At 40.9% G+C, this 18,060-nt stretch overlaps 1 protein-coding gene across 4 annotated transcripts in view; it reads right to left on the reverse strand.

The window, feature by feature from the left end:
• UNC79 (unc-79 homolog, NALCN channel complex subunit) overlaps nt 1–18,060 on the reverse strand; it is a 249,572-nt gene that overhangs the window by 34,250 nt on the left and 197,262 nt on the right. For all 4 annotated transcript variants that reach the window (XM_066342422.1, XM_066342421.1, XM_066342420.1 and 1 more), the window contains 6 exons: nt 15,113–15,151; nt 10,517–10,629; nt 10,347–10,432; nt 9,298–9,471; nt 5,510–5,578; nt 1,330–1,440 (listed from right to left, as the gene is read on the reverse strand). In XM_066342422.1, the coding sequence (XP_066198519.1) occupies nt 1,330–1,440; nt 5,510–5,578; nt 9,298–9,471; nt 10,347–10,432; nt 10,517–10,629; nt 15,113–15,151 (592 nt within the window). The remainder of the gene's footprint in view (nt 1–1,329; nt 1,441–5,509; nt 5,579–9,297; nt 9,472–10,346; nt 10,433–10,516; nt 10,630–15,112; nt 15,152–18,060) is intronic.

The following is an 18,060-nucleotide window of genomic DNA, read 5'->3' on the forward strand; positions in this document are numbered from 1 at the left end:
TTGATTAAATAGGTAAAAGCTTGAGTAGAGACTGCTATTTAACTATTTCTTATAGTTTCTCAACTATGATATAAATGGGAACTCCCTAGATTGAAACTTTCTATAAGTAACATTCATTTTCAGTTGAAAAAATGAGAAAGGGTAGAATGACAAGAAGTGGGAAATCCCAACAGCTAATAATTTATAATTAATATTCAAAGCCAAGAATATCATGAATTCAAATTGGTGGAAGGGCCCCTGTTAGCAATACCCATAGTGGACGATATAGAAGATACAAACTCATTATGGTTCTTCTTCTAACAAAATGCATTAATTTAAATATATCAAATATAAGGAAAATGACTTCTAAATATAGAGAATCTTTTCATTCCATTTGGTGCTGTGTCTTACAGATCAATTTTTTAAAAGTGAAAAAAAAGGGAAAAGTTATTTTACAGGAAGTATTTGAAAAAAGACAAAATGCTGACTAATTTGGTAGTTAAATAACATATCTTTCCAAGCAGAGTACTAGTTTATGATCAGAAAGATTAAAGAGAAAATTATCATGGAACAACTTAACATTGCAGAATGGACACAAGATGGAAAGAAAGGAGACAAGAGTGTTTTAAATAGAATAAAAGCCTAAATGTAAAATTAGCTTTTTATGAAGAAAATAAAGGGCTTAGAGAAAGGGAAAGCACCAGTAAAGGAGTATTCTGAATATTCAAGAGAACAACAGAAACAGAGACCCCATTGAAAATAAACTTGGAAACTGGAAGAGTAAGATTTGCACGTTGTTTATAAAGACAAAAATGTCTCCTGCTTTTCCATTACTGTCTACCAGCTCCAACAAGGCTGCTCTACGCACTGGGCATGCAGTAGTTTTCCATGTCCTAGTAGTGGGGCAGGGATACTAAAAATAATGCAATAGAGAAAGCATTGTTAAGGCAAGATGACAAAAGATGAGATTATAATCTCAGAGGCCAAGAACCCAGAACTGGGGAGGCAGACAAATGATGAGAATTAAGGAGCTCTCCACAGGCTTTTACAAATGACAACCTGGTATTTTCTACTTTGGGTATAAAAATATGGAGTGACAGCTTGTCCACCAATCATCGGTGAACTTGAAAAGGACTTTAAGAGGTCATTTAGATCATTATTTAATTTTATTCAAAACATCTCTTCTAAACTATATGATCCTCACTCCTCCAAATCTGTGTTTTTCATATTACATGTATATAAGCAGAGTGCTTCTTCCCAATAATATTTAATATACCTCAGTAGACTTAGTCACTTTAAAACTCTATTGAAACCACCTAACCTAGATTCGGCACACATATGCACACTTACCTTAGTGAAAGCTCGGTAACACAGGCCACACACCTCCACCAGGTAAGCCAGAGTGAAGACAGCATTCTGAATGACAAAGCTGAGCAGTTTGGAAAATGGTTCCAGCAAACTCTGTAATGAGATTGGGGCCAAATAAAGTCAACCGCTGATTCTTCCATTTAAAAAAAAGTATTAAAGTCTTATGATACTTTAATGGGATTATTTATTTATTTATTTATTTATTTAAAATCTGTTGCCAGCTAGCTACTGTAGCAACCCTGCTGGTCTAACAAGAACAGAACTGCACCATCAATCAATGGCTTGAAGAACATGATTTAATCATTTTGTTGGTTAAAAAAAAAAAAGCCACTTTTCCAGATGGCATCATTTATTAACCTACCTAACGCCAATCCTATCCCCATGTGCCCCCAGCAATCGAGACTCTGGGAGGTTTGCATTAGAGCTCCCACTCTATTTCTCAGAATCGCCAGACATCTATCTTTGGGTTCATCAGATCCAGCGCCTCCAGCAGCTTGTCATCTCAGGGACAGAGTGCGAGCCAACCTCTGCACGTGCACACCAAAGCACTGGAAGCCTAAACTCGTCATGATCCAGCTCCCTGCTAATGTTGATCACCAGGAAGGCACTGTCAGTTTTGGTTTCTCCATCTGAAATCCACCCATAAAGGGTCAGTTTCAATCCATGTGCTTTCTGAAGCCATTTAGAAACATGTACTGAGCACCTACTAAGTATCAGGTAGAGTTAGATGCTTTCATAAAGTTTATCTTATTCATATTTCTAATGACAGCCCTGGGGAAACAGTATAATTACAGCAGTCAGTGACACAAGCTCAGAGTTTCGCCCACGTGTTTTCAAACTCAAGCTCTCTGTGACCTTGACTAGGTGATTTAACCTCTCTGTACATTTCATTTGGTTTGATTTGGTTTAAATTGTAATTTGGTTCTCTCCTCTGTAAAATGAGGATGATAATGGCCTCCACCTCATTGTGTTGTAAGAATCAAAGGCGATAATGTATGTTAAGCACTTGGCAACCGTGAGCCCTCCATCACTATTAGCTACGATCTGCATCATAACTCCGAAGCATCAGTATCCTATTCTGCAGCTGAGGCAGTTAAGTAGGCAAGTAACTTGCTTAAAGCCATACAACTACTGAGTGCAATTCAAACCCAAATTCCAGGGCAGTTTTCCAGAGGCAGAACTGCTCTGTAGGGAAGACAGGATTCTTTTCGCTGGGCTCCAAAAGACTTCCATGCCATTATTTCACTACTTCTCAATCTCTATAGTCCTTGCTGTCTAGATTATAAAAGTAATACATGCTGCCTGACCAGGTGGTGGCACAGGGGATAGAGCATTGGACTGGGACGCAGAGGACCCAGGTTCGAGACCCCGAGGTCGCCAGCTTGAGCGCGGGCTCATCTGGTTTGAGCAAGGCTCACCAGCTTGAGCCCAAGGTTGCTGGCTTGAGCAGGGGTCACTCAGTCTGCTGTAGTCCCCTGGTCAAGGTACATATGAGAAATCAATCAATGAACAACTAAGGAACCACAACAAAGAACTGATGTTTCTCATCTCTCTCCCTTTCTGTCTGTCCCTCTCTCTGACTCTCTATGCCTCTGCCATAAATAAATAAATAAACAAATAAATAAATAAATGTAATACATGCTCAGCGTGTAAATGCAGGATCTATAGAAAGTATAGATAAGGGACTAAGGCATCCATAATCCTACCACCTAGTGATAATATTTTGTTATATTGCCCTTCTTCAGTGCACACAGTTTATAAGTTGAAATCTTACACATATACAATCTTACATTTTGTTAATATAATAACAAAAGTAATTTTCAATGCTATTTAATTCTTCATAATCATACACTTTCATGGCCACAGAAGTCACATTTTATGATAACATCCCAATAAATATATATTTGCATAATATCTTCATTTTCATCCTTAGAACATATTCCCAGAAAATAAATGACTGAATCAAAGGATATGAGCATTTTGAGATTCTTTTTCTTATTGATACAAAATAAATTCACTACCTGTTAGTATTATGTCTTTAATTTGTCTGTATTCCCCCACATAAACTCATGTAGTACTTTCCATATTAAAAAAAAAAATCTTAAAAAGAAATTTTTTTAAATTGTACTGCTGATTCAGCATTCTTTGTTCTATATCAGTGGTAGTCAACCTGGTCCCTACTGCCCACTAGTGGGCGTTCCAGCTTTCATGGTGGGCGGTAGCAGAGCAACCAAAGTATAAATAAAAAGATAGATTTAACTATAGTAAGTTGTTTTATAAAGATTTATTCTGCCAAACTTAGCGAAAATTCGACATAAAGTACTTGGTAAGTAATTATTATTATATGCTTTAACTTGCTGTAACTCTGCTTTATAAATTTTATAAAGTAAAGTTACTTCCCTACTTTATAAATCACCATTACTGTGGAACCGGTGGGCAGTTAGAAAATTTTACTACTAACAGATACAAAAGTGGGCAGTAGGTATGAAAACGTTGACTACCCCTGCTCTATATAAACGTTGCTGCTTTGGATGATGGATGAATGCGGACAGGAATATGTCTCTTTTGAAATATATAATGTATCCTTACTTGTCAAGAAAAAATGGAGCCTGAATTCAAATCTACATAGAAATTTGTCTTTTATCTACCAAAGCAGCACGGTGATGGGGCAATATAGAACAACAGAAAAATCAAAGAACTTGGAATCAAAGGACCTAGATTCAAGTCTCAGATCTTCCACTAACAAGCCACGCAACCTTGGCCAAGACACTTCATCTCTCTAAGCCTCTTTCCTTATCTGTAAACGAACAGATAAGACCAAATGATCTCTTCACAACTTTCCAGCATAAACTGTGAACCTATAAAAGCCCAGTCAAGGTAAAAAGTTATAAAAGATGTGCCTTCTTGGTATATATGTACTAACAGTTACAAGCCATTGCGTTACAAACTATTGTAGTATCACATATGGTGCAGCCCAGAAATGAAGCCAGGGATAAACAAGGTGAATGAGACACAACAGTGGAATTCAGGAAGCTCCCAGTCTTACTGAGGAGACTTCAATACAAAATAAGTGCTAACTGCCCTGGCCGGTTGGCTCAGTGGTAGAGCGTCCGCCTGGCATGCAGGAGTCCTGGGTTTGATTTCTGGCCAGGGCACACAGGAGAAGCGCCCATCTGCTTCTCCACCCCTCCCCCTCTCCTTCCTCTCTGTCTCTCTCTTCCCCTCCTGCAGCCAAGGCTCCATTGGAGCAAAGTTGGCCCGGGTGCTGAGGATGGCTCTGTGGCCTCTGCCTCAGGCACTAGAATGGCTCTGGTCACAACAGAGCGACGCCCCGGATGGGCAGAGCATCGCCCCCTGGTCGGGCGCATGCGGGAGTCTGTCTAACTGCCTCCCCGTTTCCAACTTCAGAAAAATACAAAAACAAAACAAAACAAACAAAAAATAAGTGCTAACTTAGAAAGCTCTGTCAAGTACGTGGGATCTGATATGGAGGAAGTTGCTACAGAGAATATGAGCATTTTTTAATTGAAACTCTAATTCTCATTTTGAAGAATGAGAAGCCTCACTGACAAGGGGATAAAGCTCTTCTAGTAAAGGAAACGGCCTAAGCCAAGGCAAGGAAGTATGAAATTAAGTAAGATTATAAATGTAAAGCGGTTAGCACAATGCCTGCCAGAGGGTAAGTGCTCAAAAACAGTAGCTGTTGTTCTGATGACGACAGTGACGATTCTGAAGGAAGGCAGGATGCGTGGGGGAGGGGACAGGTGGCCGAGGACTAAATTGGAAAGACAGGCTGGCAGGTTCCTGACGTTCCTCATGGTATGCCACATTAAGGAATTTGGGACACTATCCTAAAAGAAAGGAGAGATTATCAAAGATTCTAAAGCAAGAAATTCATGTGATGAGACCTGTGTTTAGATGGATCGCTTCATTCATAGGAAGGAGGGCAGACTGGTGGACGTGGCCCAGAGTGAAGACCGATTATAAACAGTGATGTTGTGATACATTAGAGCTCTTCGCAGGAGACACTTGCAAGGAGACCGAACGTGAAGCACTCGGTATGCAATGACTGTTTCTTCAGTATTGCTATGTGCCTTTCTTTTTAGCTTAAAAACTATCTAAACGCGAATAGGTTATGTTTTTTCTGAAACTGTATACATACCCTTGTGGCATTGGTGGAGGGTATCTTCAATAGGCAAATCATAATTCTCAGACTGGAATCCAAAGAACACTGTGAACAAACAGGAGAAAGTAAAAGTCAGCACCCTCGTCATATAGCTTTGCTTCATATATTTCCTGTAAGCCTTTATTTTAGGAAACAGAATCTGAGACATAGCTGCCTCCTTATAGTCTTCCATGCTATATATTCATGTTGAAAAATAATCATTCTCAAGTTTAAAAAAAAACTTATTAAACAATGTTAAACAATTAATTAATTAAACAGAGTTCTTAAACTATTTCTCAAATATATATCCCTAAAATTAAAGCAGATAGATTTGGATAAAGAATTGGGCAGATGAATGGGTGGGTGCATTGAGGGATAGATGGATGGACAGATAGATAGATGGGTGGGTGAATGGGTGGATGAACGTATGGAGGGATAACAGACAAGTGCTTAGGTAGATATTAAATGGGCCCAACTCCATAGAGGTACACTAAAAAGCTATGTTGAAAAAAAATACTTAGATCGATTTAAAACCATTAGGCTTATTAATCCAAATAAGAACGAGTTTCATCTGCCCTTTCTCTGCTACTAAAATATATGACAAAAAGCTGGAGGAAAGCAGTAAACTTTCTACAGAAGAAAATCATATCTTACAAATTTATTAGAATTGTATATGGCAAGATTCCACAACAAAACATACTTTTAAAATCAAGTTACAGGCATTGGGGGGAAATGTTACAGCAAGAATAAATGATAATATTCTTCAATGTCATAAATAAATCAGAATAGCAGGCTATAGTTAGATCTCTGGGTACAACAGTCACTTCTTTAAGATACTACAAAGCAGGCCAGTGCTTCTCCGAGTAGACTGCCAGGACCAGCAGTACCTCTATTACCCGGGAACTTGTTAGAATTCAAATCCTCAGGCCGCACACCTGTCAAATCAGAAACTCCCAGAACAAGGCCCGGGAATCTGTTTTTCAGCAAGTCCTCCGGGGATACTGATGCACACTAAAGTCTATGGTCCATTTCTCTAGACTGATGAGGACAAACTACAGAAGGTTTTTCAGTGGCTTACAATTTCCCCCCCCGAGATGAAAAACAAAGCGGAAGCCGATCAGAGGCAGTGTCCAGATGCGATCTAGCAGGGCGTGTTTCACAAGCATTCAGAGTGTCTCCCAAGTACTTCCTGAGGGAACCACTGTTCTGTGTAATCTGTCTGTTTAATCAATACCCGCCAGAGTCGATATGACATTTACATTACTCTGAACCAGGGGCAGAAAACTGGCTGCTCATCGGGTCCCTGTAGTGTTTTAAAAACCAGGAAATACCATTTTGGAAAACATGGGAAGTTCTACAGCATGAGGCCTGCATTCCCACATAACAGACTGGAGAGGAGTAGCAGCCGACCCTGCTAGAAGGGACTGGGGCTTTCCAGTTGGCAAGGGTCTCAATTATCCCTACTATCTCATCTTAGTTCACTCCTAGGGCAGTCAGTGTCCCCATGAGCACGGCTGAATGTCACGAATTAGGCTTACCAGTTCTTTGCAGCTGGTAAACACTTCCAACTGGTCAATGTTCAACTTTAGTATTATGACTAGAGCACCAGCTCATAAGCATTTAAATTTGCCAGGCTGGCCACATCCCTTCTCTTAAGCAACGAATGGTCTTGGCAGGCTCTCCGGTCCTAGGGAGGTTCTGTGTGGCCAAGTTAAAATGCGTGCACTTGATTTCCGAGGTGGTTATGTACAGTGACCATATATGTATGTGGTTTCAAAGCGCTAATCCTCTTTGCTTGGATTTCTTTGTCCACCCTGGACTCGTGGGTAGACCGGAATCAAAGGGTATGATAGACCATAAAGATCTCGGTATTCCAGCTTTTCACAGTAACTTCAAACTCGAAGGAAACAGCACACACCAAGCTAAAGGTCCCTGAATTATCACCCTTACAGAACCTATGTTGGGGGGGGGGGGGTGTCACATTTTTCCAAATCTGCCAATTTGGAAAAAGGTATTATCAGAGGTGGTTGGTCTTTATAAAATATTTTATGTACATGTGATACTCATTTTTTTTTCTTGCATTTAAAACAATTTCTATTTAGGCAATTCGATTTAATGGGGTGACATTGATCAATAAGAGTACATAGGTTTCAGGTAACCATTTCTACAGCATTTGAATTATTGATTGTGTTGTATATCCAACACCCAGTCAAATCACCTTCCGTCACTATATATTTGTCCGTCTTTACTTCCCACCCCTCACGTGACACTCATTTTAGAAGAGGTGCTACTCACATGTAACTTCACCTGTTGGATTAACAAGGGATTCACTAACAAGTTGACTACTTCTGTTATCTGCATAGAGCACAAAAAGCCTGCAGAACAATGAGGTTCACAGACCAGAGCTACAGCCACTACCAGACACCTCTTTCTCCCTGCAATAGACCGAATGTCTTCCATTGGCCCCTGCTTTGGGAGAACTCCAGAAGTCTATCAGTGAAAAGGACACTGGACTGGGAGTCAAGACACTTGAATTCTAATCCTCACACTGCCACCACCTCTCCGAATCTGTAGTCCCCATCTAGAAAACGGGGACTTTGGAGGGCGGTTTTTATAGGTCTTTTCCAGCTTAAACAGTATAGGATTCTGTGGTCACATTTAATGGGCTCATGTTGAGTATGTTCTCAGGCTATCAAATGTCCATCTAGGTAGTTGTATGTGTATTCCCAGAGGATGGGCTAGAAAGAGGAGGGTATAAAGACGTCAAGAATACCATGTTAGGCCCTGGCTGGTTGGCTCAGTGGTAGAGCGTCAGCCTGGCGTGCAGGAGTCCTGGGTTCGATTCCTGGCCAGGGCACACAGGAGAAGCACCCATCTGCTTCTCCATCCCTCCCCTCTCCTGCCTCTCTGTCTCTCTCTTCCCCTCCTGCAGCCAAGGCTCCATTAGAGCAAAGTTGGCCCGGGCGCTGAGGATGGCTCTATGGCCTCAGCCTCAGGCGCTAAAGTGGCTCTGGTTGCAGCAGAGCGATGCCCCAGATGGGCAGAGCATCGCCCCCTGGTGGGCATGCCGGGTGGATCCCGGTCGGGCGCATGTGGGAGTCTGTCTGACTGCCTCCCCGTTTCCAACTTCAGAAAAATACAAAAAAAAAAAAAAGAAAGAAAGAATACCATGATACCATGTTGGCCTTGGTGGGCAGTTCAGCGGATAAAGCCTCAGTTCGGTGTGCCAGAGGTCATGGGTATAACCCCCAGTCAGGGCACAAATGAGAAGCAATCAATGATGCACAACTAAATGGAACAACTAAGTGAAAAAAACAAGTTGATCTTTATCTCTCTCTCTCTCTCCCTTAAATCAGTGGAAAATTTTTTTTTTAATTTTTGGTCGTTAGAACTTTATTCAGAAATACACAGCAATCACTTCCATTTAGACAATTTTCTAAAATTGTAGCTTTACATTATAAGTCTAATCTTCTTTTATAAAAACTTTATTTACCTATGATTTTATTTAACATCCACTTGAGAAAATTTTCTAGATAAACACAATCTAATGTATTCCTGGCTTTTTTTTTTTTTTAATAAACTGGAAACATGAAATCACTAAGTCAAAATGTCCACTGTGTATTGCTGTCAATTCTGTCACATTTCAAGAGAACAACCTAAATAATATTCTCCACGCTGTGGCTAACAGATTCTATAGAGCCTCTTATGAAATATTAAATCACTCAAGGCAGATGATCTGCAAACAGAAAAAAGTAACATACAATAAAATACTGGGCTCAGCTTACCTTCAGAGGCAGCACACAAGGGAGCTTGGCAAAAAAGGTCTGAAACTGATTGCTGATTGTGGTCCAGAGGCTACTAGGAGAATCCATAGGCAAAGCCTCCATGAAGGTAGCAATGTTTTCCAAACAGTGTATCATAGCGCCCCCTGCTGGTAAATTCTTTTTGTTATTTAGACCCTAAAACACAAAAGCATAGGCAGTCAACTGCTGAAACAGCGTGGGAATTTGCGCGGCTACTTGGCAAAAATCAGTTTTTTTAAAATCACATATCCAGGCAATAATTGTGTTGTCTGACTACTATACAGGACAATCATAGCAACTGGCAGGAATACTAAGAAAAATCAACACAGTCAGACAAACTGAGGAAGGAAAAATGGTGATCTTTGACTCAGTGAGAAAAGGTGAACTGTGAGCAAGAAAAACATCTTTTAAAGATGTACAATTGGCGTGGTTAGGTGCTTATAAAGACACAATGAATGATGCTTGCGGGAAACTACTGGCCAAAGACTAAGAGTAATGACCAGCAGCAGAGTCCCCGTGGCAATCTGCCAACACTCCCGGCTAGCTGAGAGAGCTAATAATAATAAGCAGAGGACCTGACACTTGAATCCAAGCCTCAGAATACGCCGAGGGAGCAGTGGAGCTGAGTACTGACTTCAAGTCCAGCGACACATCAAAGAAACAGGACATGAATCCAAATCTCGCGATACAAGGAATAAGCGAGACTGAGACTGGACTGCAAGTCTCACCGTACCGTGCGCCGCGCTCTCCCCGCCGCACTTGGAGAGGCGGGCAGTTCTGGGCGCTGAGCGCTCCGAGGTCGGCACCCACCCCTTAATCGGGGGTGTCCAGAAGCTTTAAATAAATAGCAAACCATACAAAACAGCAATGTCTAACTGACACGTGCCTATTCATTAGCAAGTTTTAAAATTAATTTTTAAATTTTAAATTATTTTACATGTACATTAAACAATTTAACTTCTAAATTAAATTATCTCCTTCCTCAGCAGGGAGCTCAGCAGGGACCTGGATTGTCATCAAAGCAAACGTACCTCCAGGAGCTGGCTGAGGGCAGCAATGGAACTCAGCTCGTTGAAGTCCATCAGAGACGTGGCCAGCGTCCGTAGGAAAGTCCCGTCTGGAAAGGGAAAGGGCAGACTCAGCAGGGGCCCAGGTTCCTCGCTGGCCCCGCGTGCGTCCGCGCTCCCCGCAGCGGGGTTACCTTTGATGGTGCTCTGGAAGAGCTGCGGGAAGATGCCGTTAGGGGCCAGCTGGTGGAAGATGCAGCGCAGGAACTGCTTGGCCACGCCCGCCGCATTGCCGGGGACCATCATGCTGGGTTGGAGGGGGGGAGACAAGAAATCATGGAACCAACAGCCGGCATTTAGGGGTTTATTTACTTAGAGTTCAGGAGTTTACACACCAGTCCACTCATGGACTATCTCATTATCACTTTCATCAGTGAGATGAAATAGTCTAAGACTCCTGTTCATCAGTTTTTTAGAGAGAACCCGGAAAGGGCAGGGTGGTCCCAGGCCAACCCCAGCCACCCCAGTGTACGGATGAGGGCTCTGAGGCCCGGAGAGCAAAGGTGACCTGCAAAGGCCACAGTCCAGAGAATGGCCGAGTCCGGACTAGAACCACGATGAGGATTGTCAGCAGGATCCTCTCAGAAAGTGTCCCCAGCTGAGAGAGAGAGCTGCTCAGAGGAAGGATACAGGGAGGGAGATGTTCATTCCTACCGGGAGAGCTGGGAAGGATTTTTGTGGCAGGGGTTATGGGGGAAGAGGTGCTCCAAGTTAATCCTTGTAATAAAGATAGGGCGTTGATGTGTGCAGTTTTCCCCTTTACCCTCTACACCAACTCTGCATGTCAAAAGAGGGAGCCAAGAGATGGTTATGCAGCCCTGTGCCTCAGATTAAGATATTAGAAAGGATGGTCCCAGAGTGAATTAAGGGCTGAGTTACCAGAAGGAATAAAGAGGAAATCAAAGAGCCCCATTTGATGTCTGGTAAACCATCCCTCCCACCTCATCTGTCTCATTATGCCATGTCTACCCCGAAATGCTTGTAGGTCAAAAATGTTCTTCAGGAAGAAATAACACCAACCACAACACACTCAAAATTTAGGAAACCCTTCCCAACTTCTTTTATGAAGCTAACACAGCCCTAAAATGAAAATTAGATAAAGTCATTACAAAACAAACAAAAAACAAGAAGGAACAACAACAAAAGAAATAAAATAATAGATGAATAGCCTTCACAGACATTTAATCCAACTATAAATAAAAGAATGATGGACCATGACCAAATAGAATTCATCCCAAGAAGGTAAGAATGACTTAATATTCAAAAACCAATCAGTGGAATTCAATACATTAAGAAATAAAGAGCAAAAATTATATAGTTATTTCAATAGATACAAAAAATGCATTTGAAAAAAATTCAACATACATTTATGATAAAAAAATTCTCAGTAGACTAGGAACGAAAAGAAAAATCCTCAGTCTGGTAAAAAGCATCTATGAAAACTTATAATTAATGGTGAGATACGAAATGCTTTTCCTACAGTAGCAGGAACACACATCTTTATTACTGTATTAGAAGGCCTAGCCATTGCAATAGGGCAATAAAGTAAAATAAAAGGTGCAAAAATCAGAAAGAGAGGGGTGAAACTATTTATAGATTAAATAATTTTTTACATACAAATGCCTTAAAGCAGCTACTACAACTAAGTGAACTTAGCTTACTGCATTACAATGTTAATACCAAAAAAACCAATTATACTTTAATATAATTGCACCAAAAAGTTGGAAAATTAAAGTTTTTTAAATGCCATTTACATTGTAATTATAAAAAAAAAATTTGGGGGAATAAATTTAACAGATGATGTGCAACACATCTACACTAGAAACCACAAAACATTGTGGAGAGACACCCAAAAAAAAGGCTGAAATGAGAATATATACACAATCATTAAGTGAAAGACTCAATATTTTTATGATATCAGTTATCTCCAAACTGATTTATAGTTTCAATATAATCCCAGAAGGCTCCCCCCATCCCAAATTGAGTAGCTTATTCTAAAATTTACATGGAAATGTGAAGAACCTAGAATATCCAAACCAATCTTCTTGAACAAGATGACCAAAGTCAGATGATTCCTACTCTCTGTCTTCAGGACTGACTGTGCAACTCCAGTAATCAGGACAGTGTGGTGCCAGCTGAAGAACCAGCACACAGGCCCACGAAACAAGATAGAAAGCCTTGAACTAGATCGGCCCTAAATGGTATTTGATTTTAACAGACACCAAAGTGATCCAGTGGGTAAAGGGAAAGTCATTGTTTTAATGGTGCTGAAATAACTAGATATCAGCATGGATAAAAAGAAAGATCAACCCCTACCTCACACCACATTTTTAATTTGAGCTGGATCATATAAATGCTAAAACCATAAAAATGTTAAGAGTAAAACTTTGGAGAATATCTTCTTGACTTGAGGAAAGGCAAAGATTCCTTAGACAAACAACAGGAAGCAATAATTATAAATTGTTTTAAAACTTTAAAATATTAGACTTCATTTAAATTAAAGACTTCTCTTTAAAGAATACTATTAAGAAAAGGAATAGGCAAGCCAGGCTGGGTAAAAATATTCTCCAAACAAATTTAATGAAGGACTGGTGTTCAGGATATGTAAAGCTGTCTTGTAACCCAGTAATAAAAAGATTAAAACCCAGTTAAAAATGTGCAAAAGAATATTTAGTGAGGGTTAGGAAGACTACTTGAAAATATATGCAAAGCATTAGTCATCAGGAAAATGCACATTAAAACTATAATGCGACATCCACTGGAATGACTAAAATTAAAAAGACCAACACCACCAGTTTTTTTTGGCAAGGATGTGGAACAACCAAAAGTCTCATACGTTGTTGGTGGGAATTCAGAACAGCACAGCCACTTTAAGGGGAAGTTCTGGTAGTGTCTCATAAAATAAAACATATGCCTATCCCATAAACCAATAATCCCACTCTTAGGTATTTACCTAAAAGAAATAAAAACACTTGTTACAAATAGGTTTCTACAAGAATGGTCATAACAGCTTCATAATAGCTCCAAATTAGGAAGGGTGAAAATGTCCTTCAATAAGAAAATGGATAAACCATGGGATACTACTCAGCTCTGAAAAAGAAACTTAACTATTAATACATGTAACAACATGAATGAATCTCAAAAACATTATGCTAAGTAAAAGGAGTCAGACACAAAAGAGCACATACAGTATGATTCCATTTATATGAAGCTCTATAGTGGAAAAAACTCATGATAGTGTTTGCCTCTGTGGGTGTGGAGACTGGGAAGAGATGTATGAAGGAACTTTCTGAGGCTGAAGGCGATGATCTATATTTTGACAGAGGTTTGAGGTATGCAGCTGTATGTGTTTGTTAAAAACTTAAGTTAAAGTACACTTAACATATCTGTACTTTCTTGTATGTAAACTTTGCATTAGAAGAAAAAAACCATAAACAAAAACCGAACTTCAGTTAACAACTTTGCTGAACAACATGGAGAGGAGGGGGTATGCTGATGTCTGATAACTTCTTTGAAATGCATCCAGAAATAAAATGGGTGGGTGGATGGGCAGAAGGATGGATAGCGGCTGGTTATGTGATAAAGCAAATGAAACGCTCATTGTAGAATCTAGGTGACAGGTATATGACTGTGCACTATCAAATTCTCTCAGTTTTGCAGTATGTTTAAAATTATTCATAATAAAATGTTATGGAATAAAGTAAAAGCAAAACAAGAAATTCTGTGACTAAGTAGAGCACAGAAAAGAAGACAAACATCCCTAAAACTTGACATTATAGAAGTGTGGTAACAACACTGTCTGATGTTTGTGAGACCTGCTAGTTATGCTGACGCATATACTGCACCTCTTGGACCCCATACAGATACTCCCATGGCACAGGAAGGCCATATATCAGTCCATCTCTCTCACAGATAAGGAAGCTAGAGCAGAGGGATAAACATGCCTAAAGTCACACATGGTGTCCATCCTTGCTCTCCTCTGGTCCTTTCTCCCCACTGTAGCCACAGCACTTAGCACTGTTTACAATTATAAACTTGTGCAAATATTTTATTCATGTTTGCTTCCCAAAGAGACAGTAAGCCCTACAAGGGCAGGAATCATGTCAGTTTGGCCCCTACTTGAAACTTAAGTATAATATCTAGCACAATGCTTGCTATGGAGTGGACTTAAAAATACTTTTGGCTAATATGAATGAATGCATGAATGAATGAGTGAGTGAACAGAAAAAGCAAAAAGAGCTCTTTGGAGCTGCAACTGAACCTAACAATATTCCTTCCATGGTGTAGACCAGGGGTAGTCAACCTTTTTATACCTACTGCCCATTTTTGTATCTGTTAGTAGTAAAATTTTCTAACCGCCCACCGGTTCCACAGTAATGGTGATTTATAAAGTAGGGAAGTAATTTTATTTTATGAAATTTATAAAGCAGAGTTACAGCAAGTTAAAGCATATAATAATAATTACCAAGTACTTTATGTCGGATTTTCGCTAAGTTCGGCAGAATAAATCTTTATAAAACAACTTACTATAGTTAAATCTATCTTTTTATTTATATAAATTATACTTTGGTTGCTCCGCTACTGCCCACCATGAAAGCTGGAACGCCCACTAGTGGGCGGTAGGGACCAGGTTGACTACCACTGGTGTATACTCTGGTGTTTTTGAAATGGAATGAACAAACACAAGAGGCAAAAAGAAAGTGAGATGTGGGCTCACTTTAGGACCTTACCTTTCTGCTTGATTAGAAAATGTCATGCTGGATGCCAATCTAGGGAAAAAGGAAACAGTCATATGAATATCTCAGGTCTTCATGACGAAATGCATGAGCACTGAGGTGGGACCCTCTGTAGCGCTGGTTTAGACAGCAAGACATGAAACTGTTGGCAATTCCCTTAACACACAGTGGTCAGTCTCCAAGGTTCAACTTAACTTAGTTCCTGAGACCTGATTTCTGCATCGTCAGATATTTCCACAAAAATGCATACAGTTACATTGGTTTAGCATACCCAGCCAATCTATAAAACGGCCTCTGCAGTCGGGTCTGACGGGTGTCAGAACAGCGCTTGACTCAGTCTATCTCCATATCAACTCAACTCAAAATTCATTTCTTTGCATACAACCCCTGAAACCTAACCACAAACAACTCACAAATTCTAAGAGCCTCTCTAAGATAGTTAAGTGGGTAGTAGGGGGTTCTGTCAGCTGTTTGTTGGGTTGAAAGGACATACTGGCCCTGGCCAGTTGGCTCAGCGGTAGAGCGTCGGCCGTGCGGGGGACCCGGGTTCAATTCCCGGCCAGGGCACATAGGAGAAGCGCCCATTTGCTTCTCCACCCCCCACTCCTTCCTCTCTGTCTCTCTCTTCCCCTCCCACAGCCGAGGCTCCATTGGAGCAAAGATGGCCCGGGCGCTGGGGATGGCTCCTTGGCCTCTGCCCCAGGTGCTAGAGTGGCTCTGGTCACAGCAGAGCGACGCCCCAGAGGGGCAGAGCATTGCCCCCTGGTGGGCAGAGCGTTGCCCCTGGTGGGCGTGCCGGGTGGATCCCGGTCGGGCGCATGCGGGAGTCTGTCTGACTGTTTCTCCCCGTTTCCAGCTTCAGAAAAAGAAAAAAAAAAAAAAGGACATACTGAAAAGAGAAATGTATTAGGTAGAGTCATCAATATATAACATGTGATTTCTGAAAAGTATAATTACATGGTTATGTACACACAGAAATAATCTCTAGGTATAGAAAGAAAGAAAGAGAATATAGCACATTGGTGGGTTTAGAAAAACATGCCTTGATCAGTAGGCTATTTGAAGAAACAAAGAGAATGCTAAAAATTTATTTGCTTAAGACCACAAGAAGCAAGCTGAGCCAAGAACACATCTGGAGAGCAACAGAGGGTCCAGCAGCCACGAACACCAGACACCATTCCAGCTGCTTTGGTCATGGTCCTCTCGCGCTAACAAATACTAAAGGGAAAAGATAAACATTGTGAACAAAATCAACAGTAATTAAGGGTTACAGGGAAAATGTGATCTTGAAGGCTGTATCCAGAGAAAGGGGTGGTTAAATTTTAAAAGGGATGTAAACAGAGAGCAAAATCACATGGAACGGCTTGTGTGGCAAGTGAGGAAGTCACGCTGAACTTACGTGCTCTCTGAGCACCCTGGACATCCTCCCCGGGGAACCAGCATCCACAAACCGAGCGCTCGCACGGCCACGTTACCTCAGGGGGAACTGAGGCACGCGAGGAAGCCCAAGGCAGAGGACGGCTGAATCTGTCTCCTTGGCGGGTTTGGCGATCAGGCTTAGGGTGCTAAGAGTTCTGGAAGGTTGCTGTCGAGGTGGAGATTTAAATACATGGACATGTAAAATGTACATGTAAAATACATGTATGTAAAATGGAACTGCTCCTGTTTCCCCTCTGCTTTTCTTCAGAGTTCATGTGTTTCCATCCTAACGGTCGGCTGTGCTTGAATATGGTTTATTCCCTCTTAATGTTAAAACACAAAATAAAATAAAACCCTTCTATATATCAACTACAACCCAGATCACCTATTTTAAGGAGATGGTAACAGACCAGAACGATAATTCTATCTGTTCTAAAAACTAAAGAGTACCGACAACAGAAATGGTAACCTTGCATTAATGAGAACTAAATTCCACAGTATTGTTGATGGTTGGTACAAAATTTAGCCCACGATTATTAGGGTTATGTTAAAATCAAGGGCTGAAGTAAAATAATTTATCTGTTCTTATCTCTCCATCTCCCCGTGCCCATCGCTTACTTTGCACACTGGCTATTTCTAAGTGTGAGAGAGAGAACAGCTACACCATCTCTGACCACACACTCCTAAGGATGCGACAGAAAAATTGGGGCCAGGGGGATAAAGTCATATACTTTTACGGTCAAGGGGTTTTTAATGTTTTCTTGTCTGTTTTTACCATGAAATCAACATTTTTTTATTAAAAAAAAATTAAGATTCATTTTAGCTCCAATAAGATTCATTTTCTTTTCCTCCCTCAAATACCGAGGATTTGCGGAGTCCAGTTTTTCCCGTCTCCTCTGAGAGAACCTCCCTAAGAAATCATTTCTGTCTAAACTTCTAGAGCACTTACTACTCATACCACACATGACGGCTCTTAATCACGTCCCATCTTGTATGGCGACCTGGCTATTCTACATGTCACTTCAACAACTAAGCCACAAAGCACTTTAGAGCCAGAGCCTGGTCTAATGCCCTCGGCCTAACACACCCAGCTCCGTGCCCGTGCAGACTGAAAACGTGGGAATCAAGTCAACCCTCTCCCATCAGCTGTCTGTGCTAGGACTAGTACTTGTGACTGAATTTGAACCTCGCTTATATGCATGGAGAACTTTCTTCTTCGGTCCCATCTACTAAATGGAAGTTTCTTCACAGGAAAATGTTCAAAGCAGCTCAGTTTAATCTCCCCTCAGCCATGCAGGGAGATTTAATCCTTCCTTTTCCCGAGTCAGAATTGTGAGGCTGCTCCACGTCCATCTGTCCCCTCATCTGCCAATGCCCCAGTTGCATAATTAAGTGAGCCGCCCCGAGATTACAAAAGGCCTAGCAAACCCATCTTAAAACAGGCAAGGAGAGATTAACAATATCTAAAGCATATAAAGTGCTCACTCAGAACTATACACAGTTCTGAGCACCGTACATACATT

This window comes from Saccopteryx leptura, chromosome 6, assembly GCF_036850995.1.
Source record: "Saccopteryx leptura isolate mSacLep1 chromosome 6, mSacLep1_pri_phased_curated, whole genome shotgun sequence".
Classification (NCBI taxonomy): Eukaryota; Metazoa; Chordata; class Mammalia; order Chiroptera; family Emballonuridae; genus Saccopteryx; species Saccopteryx leptura.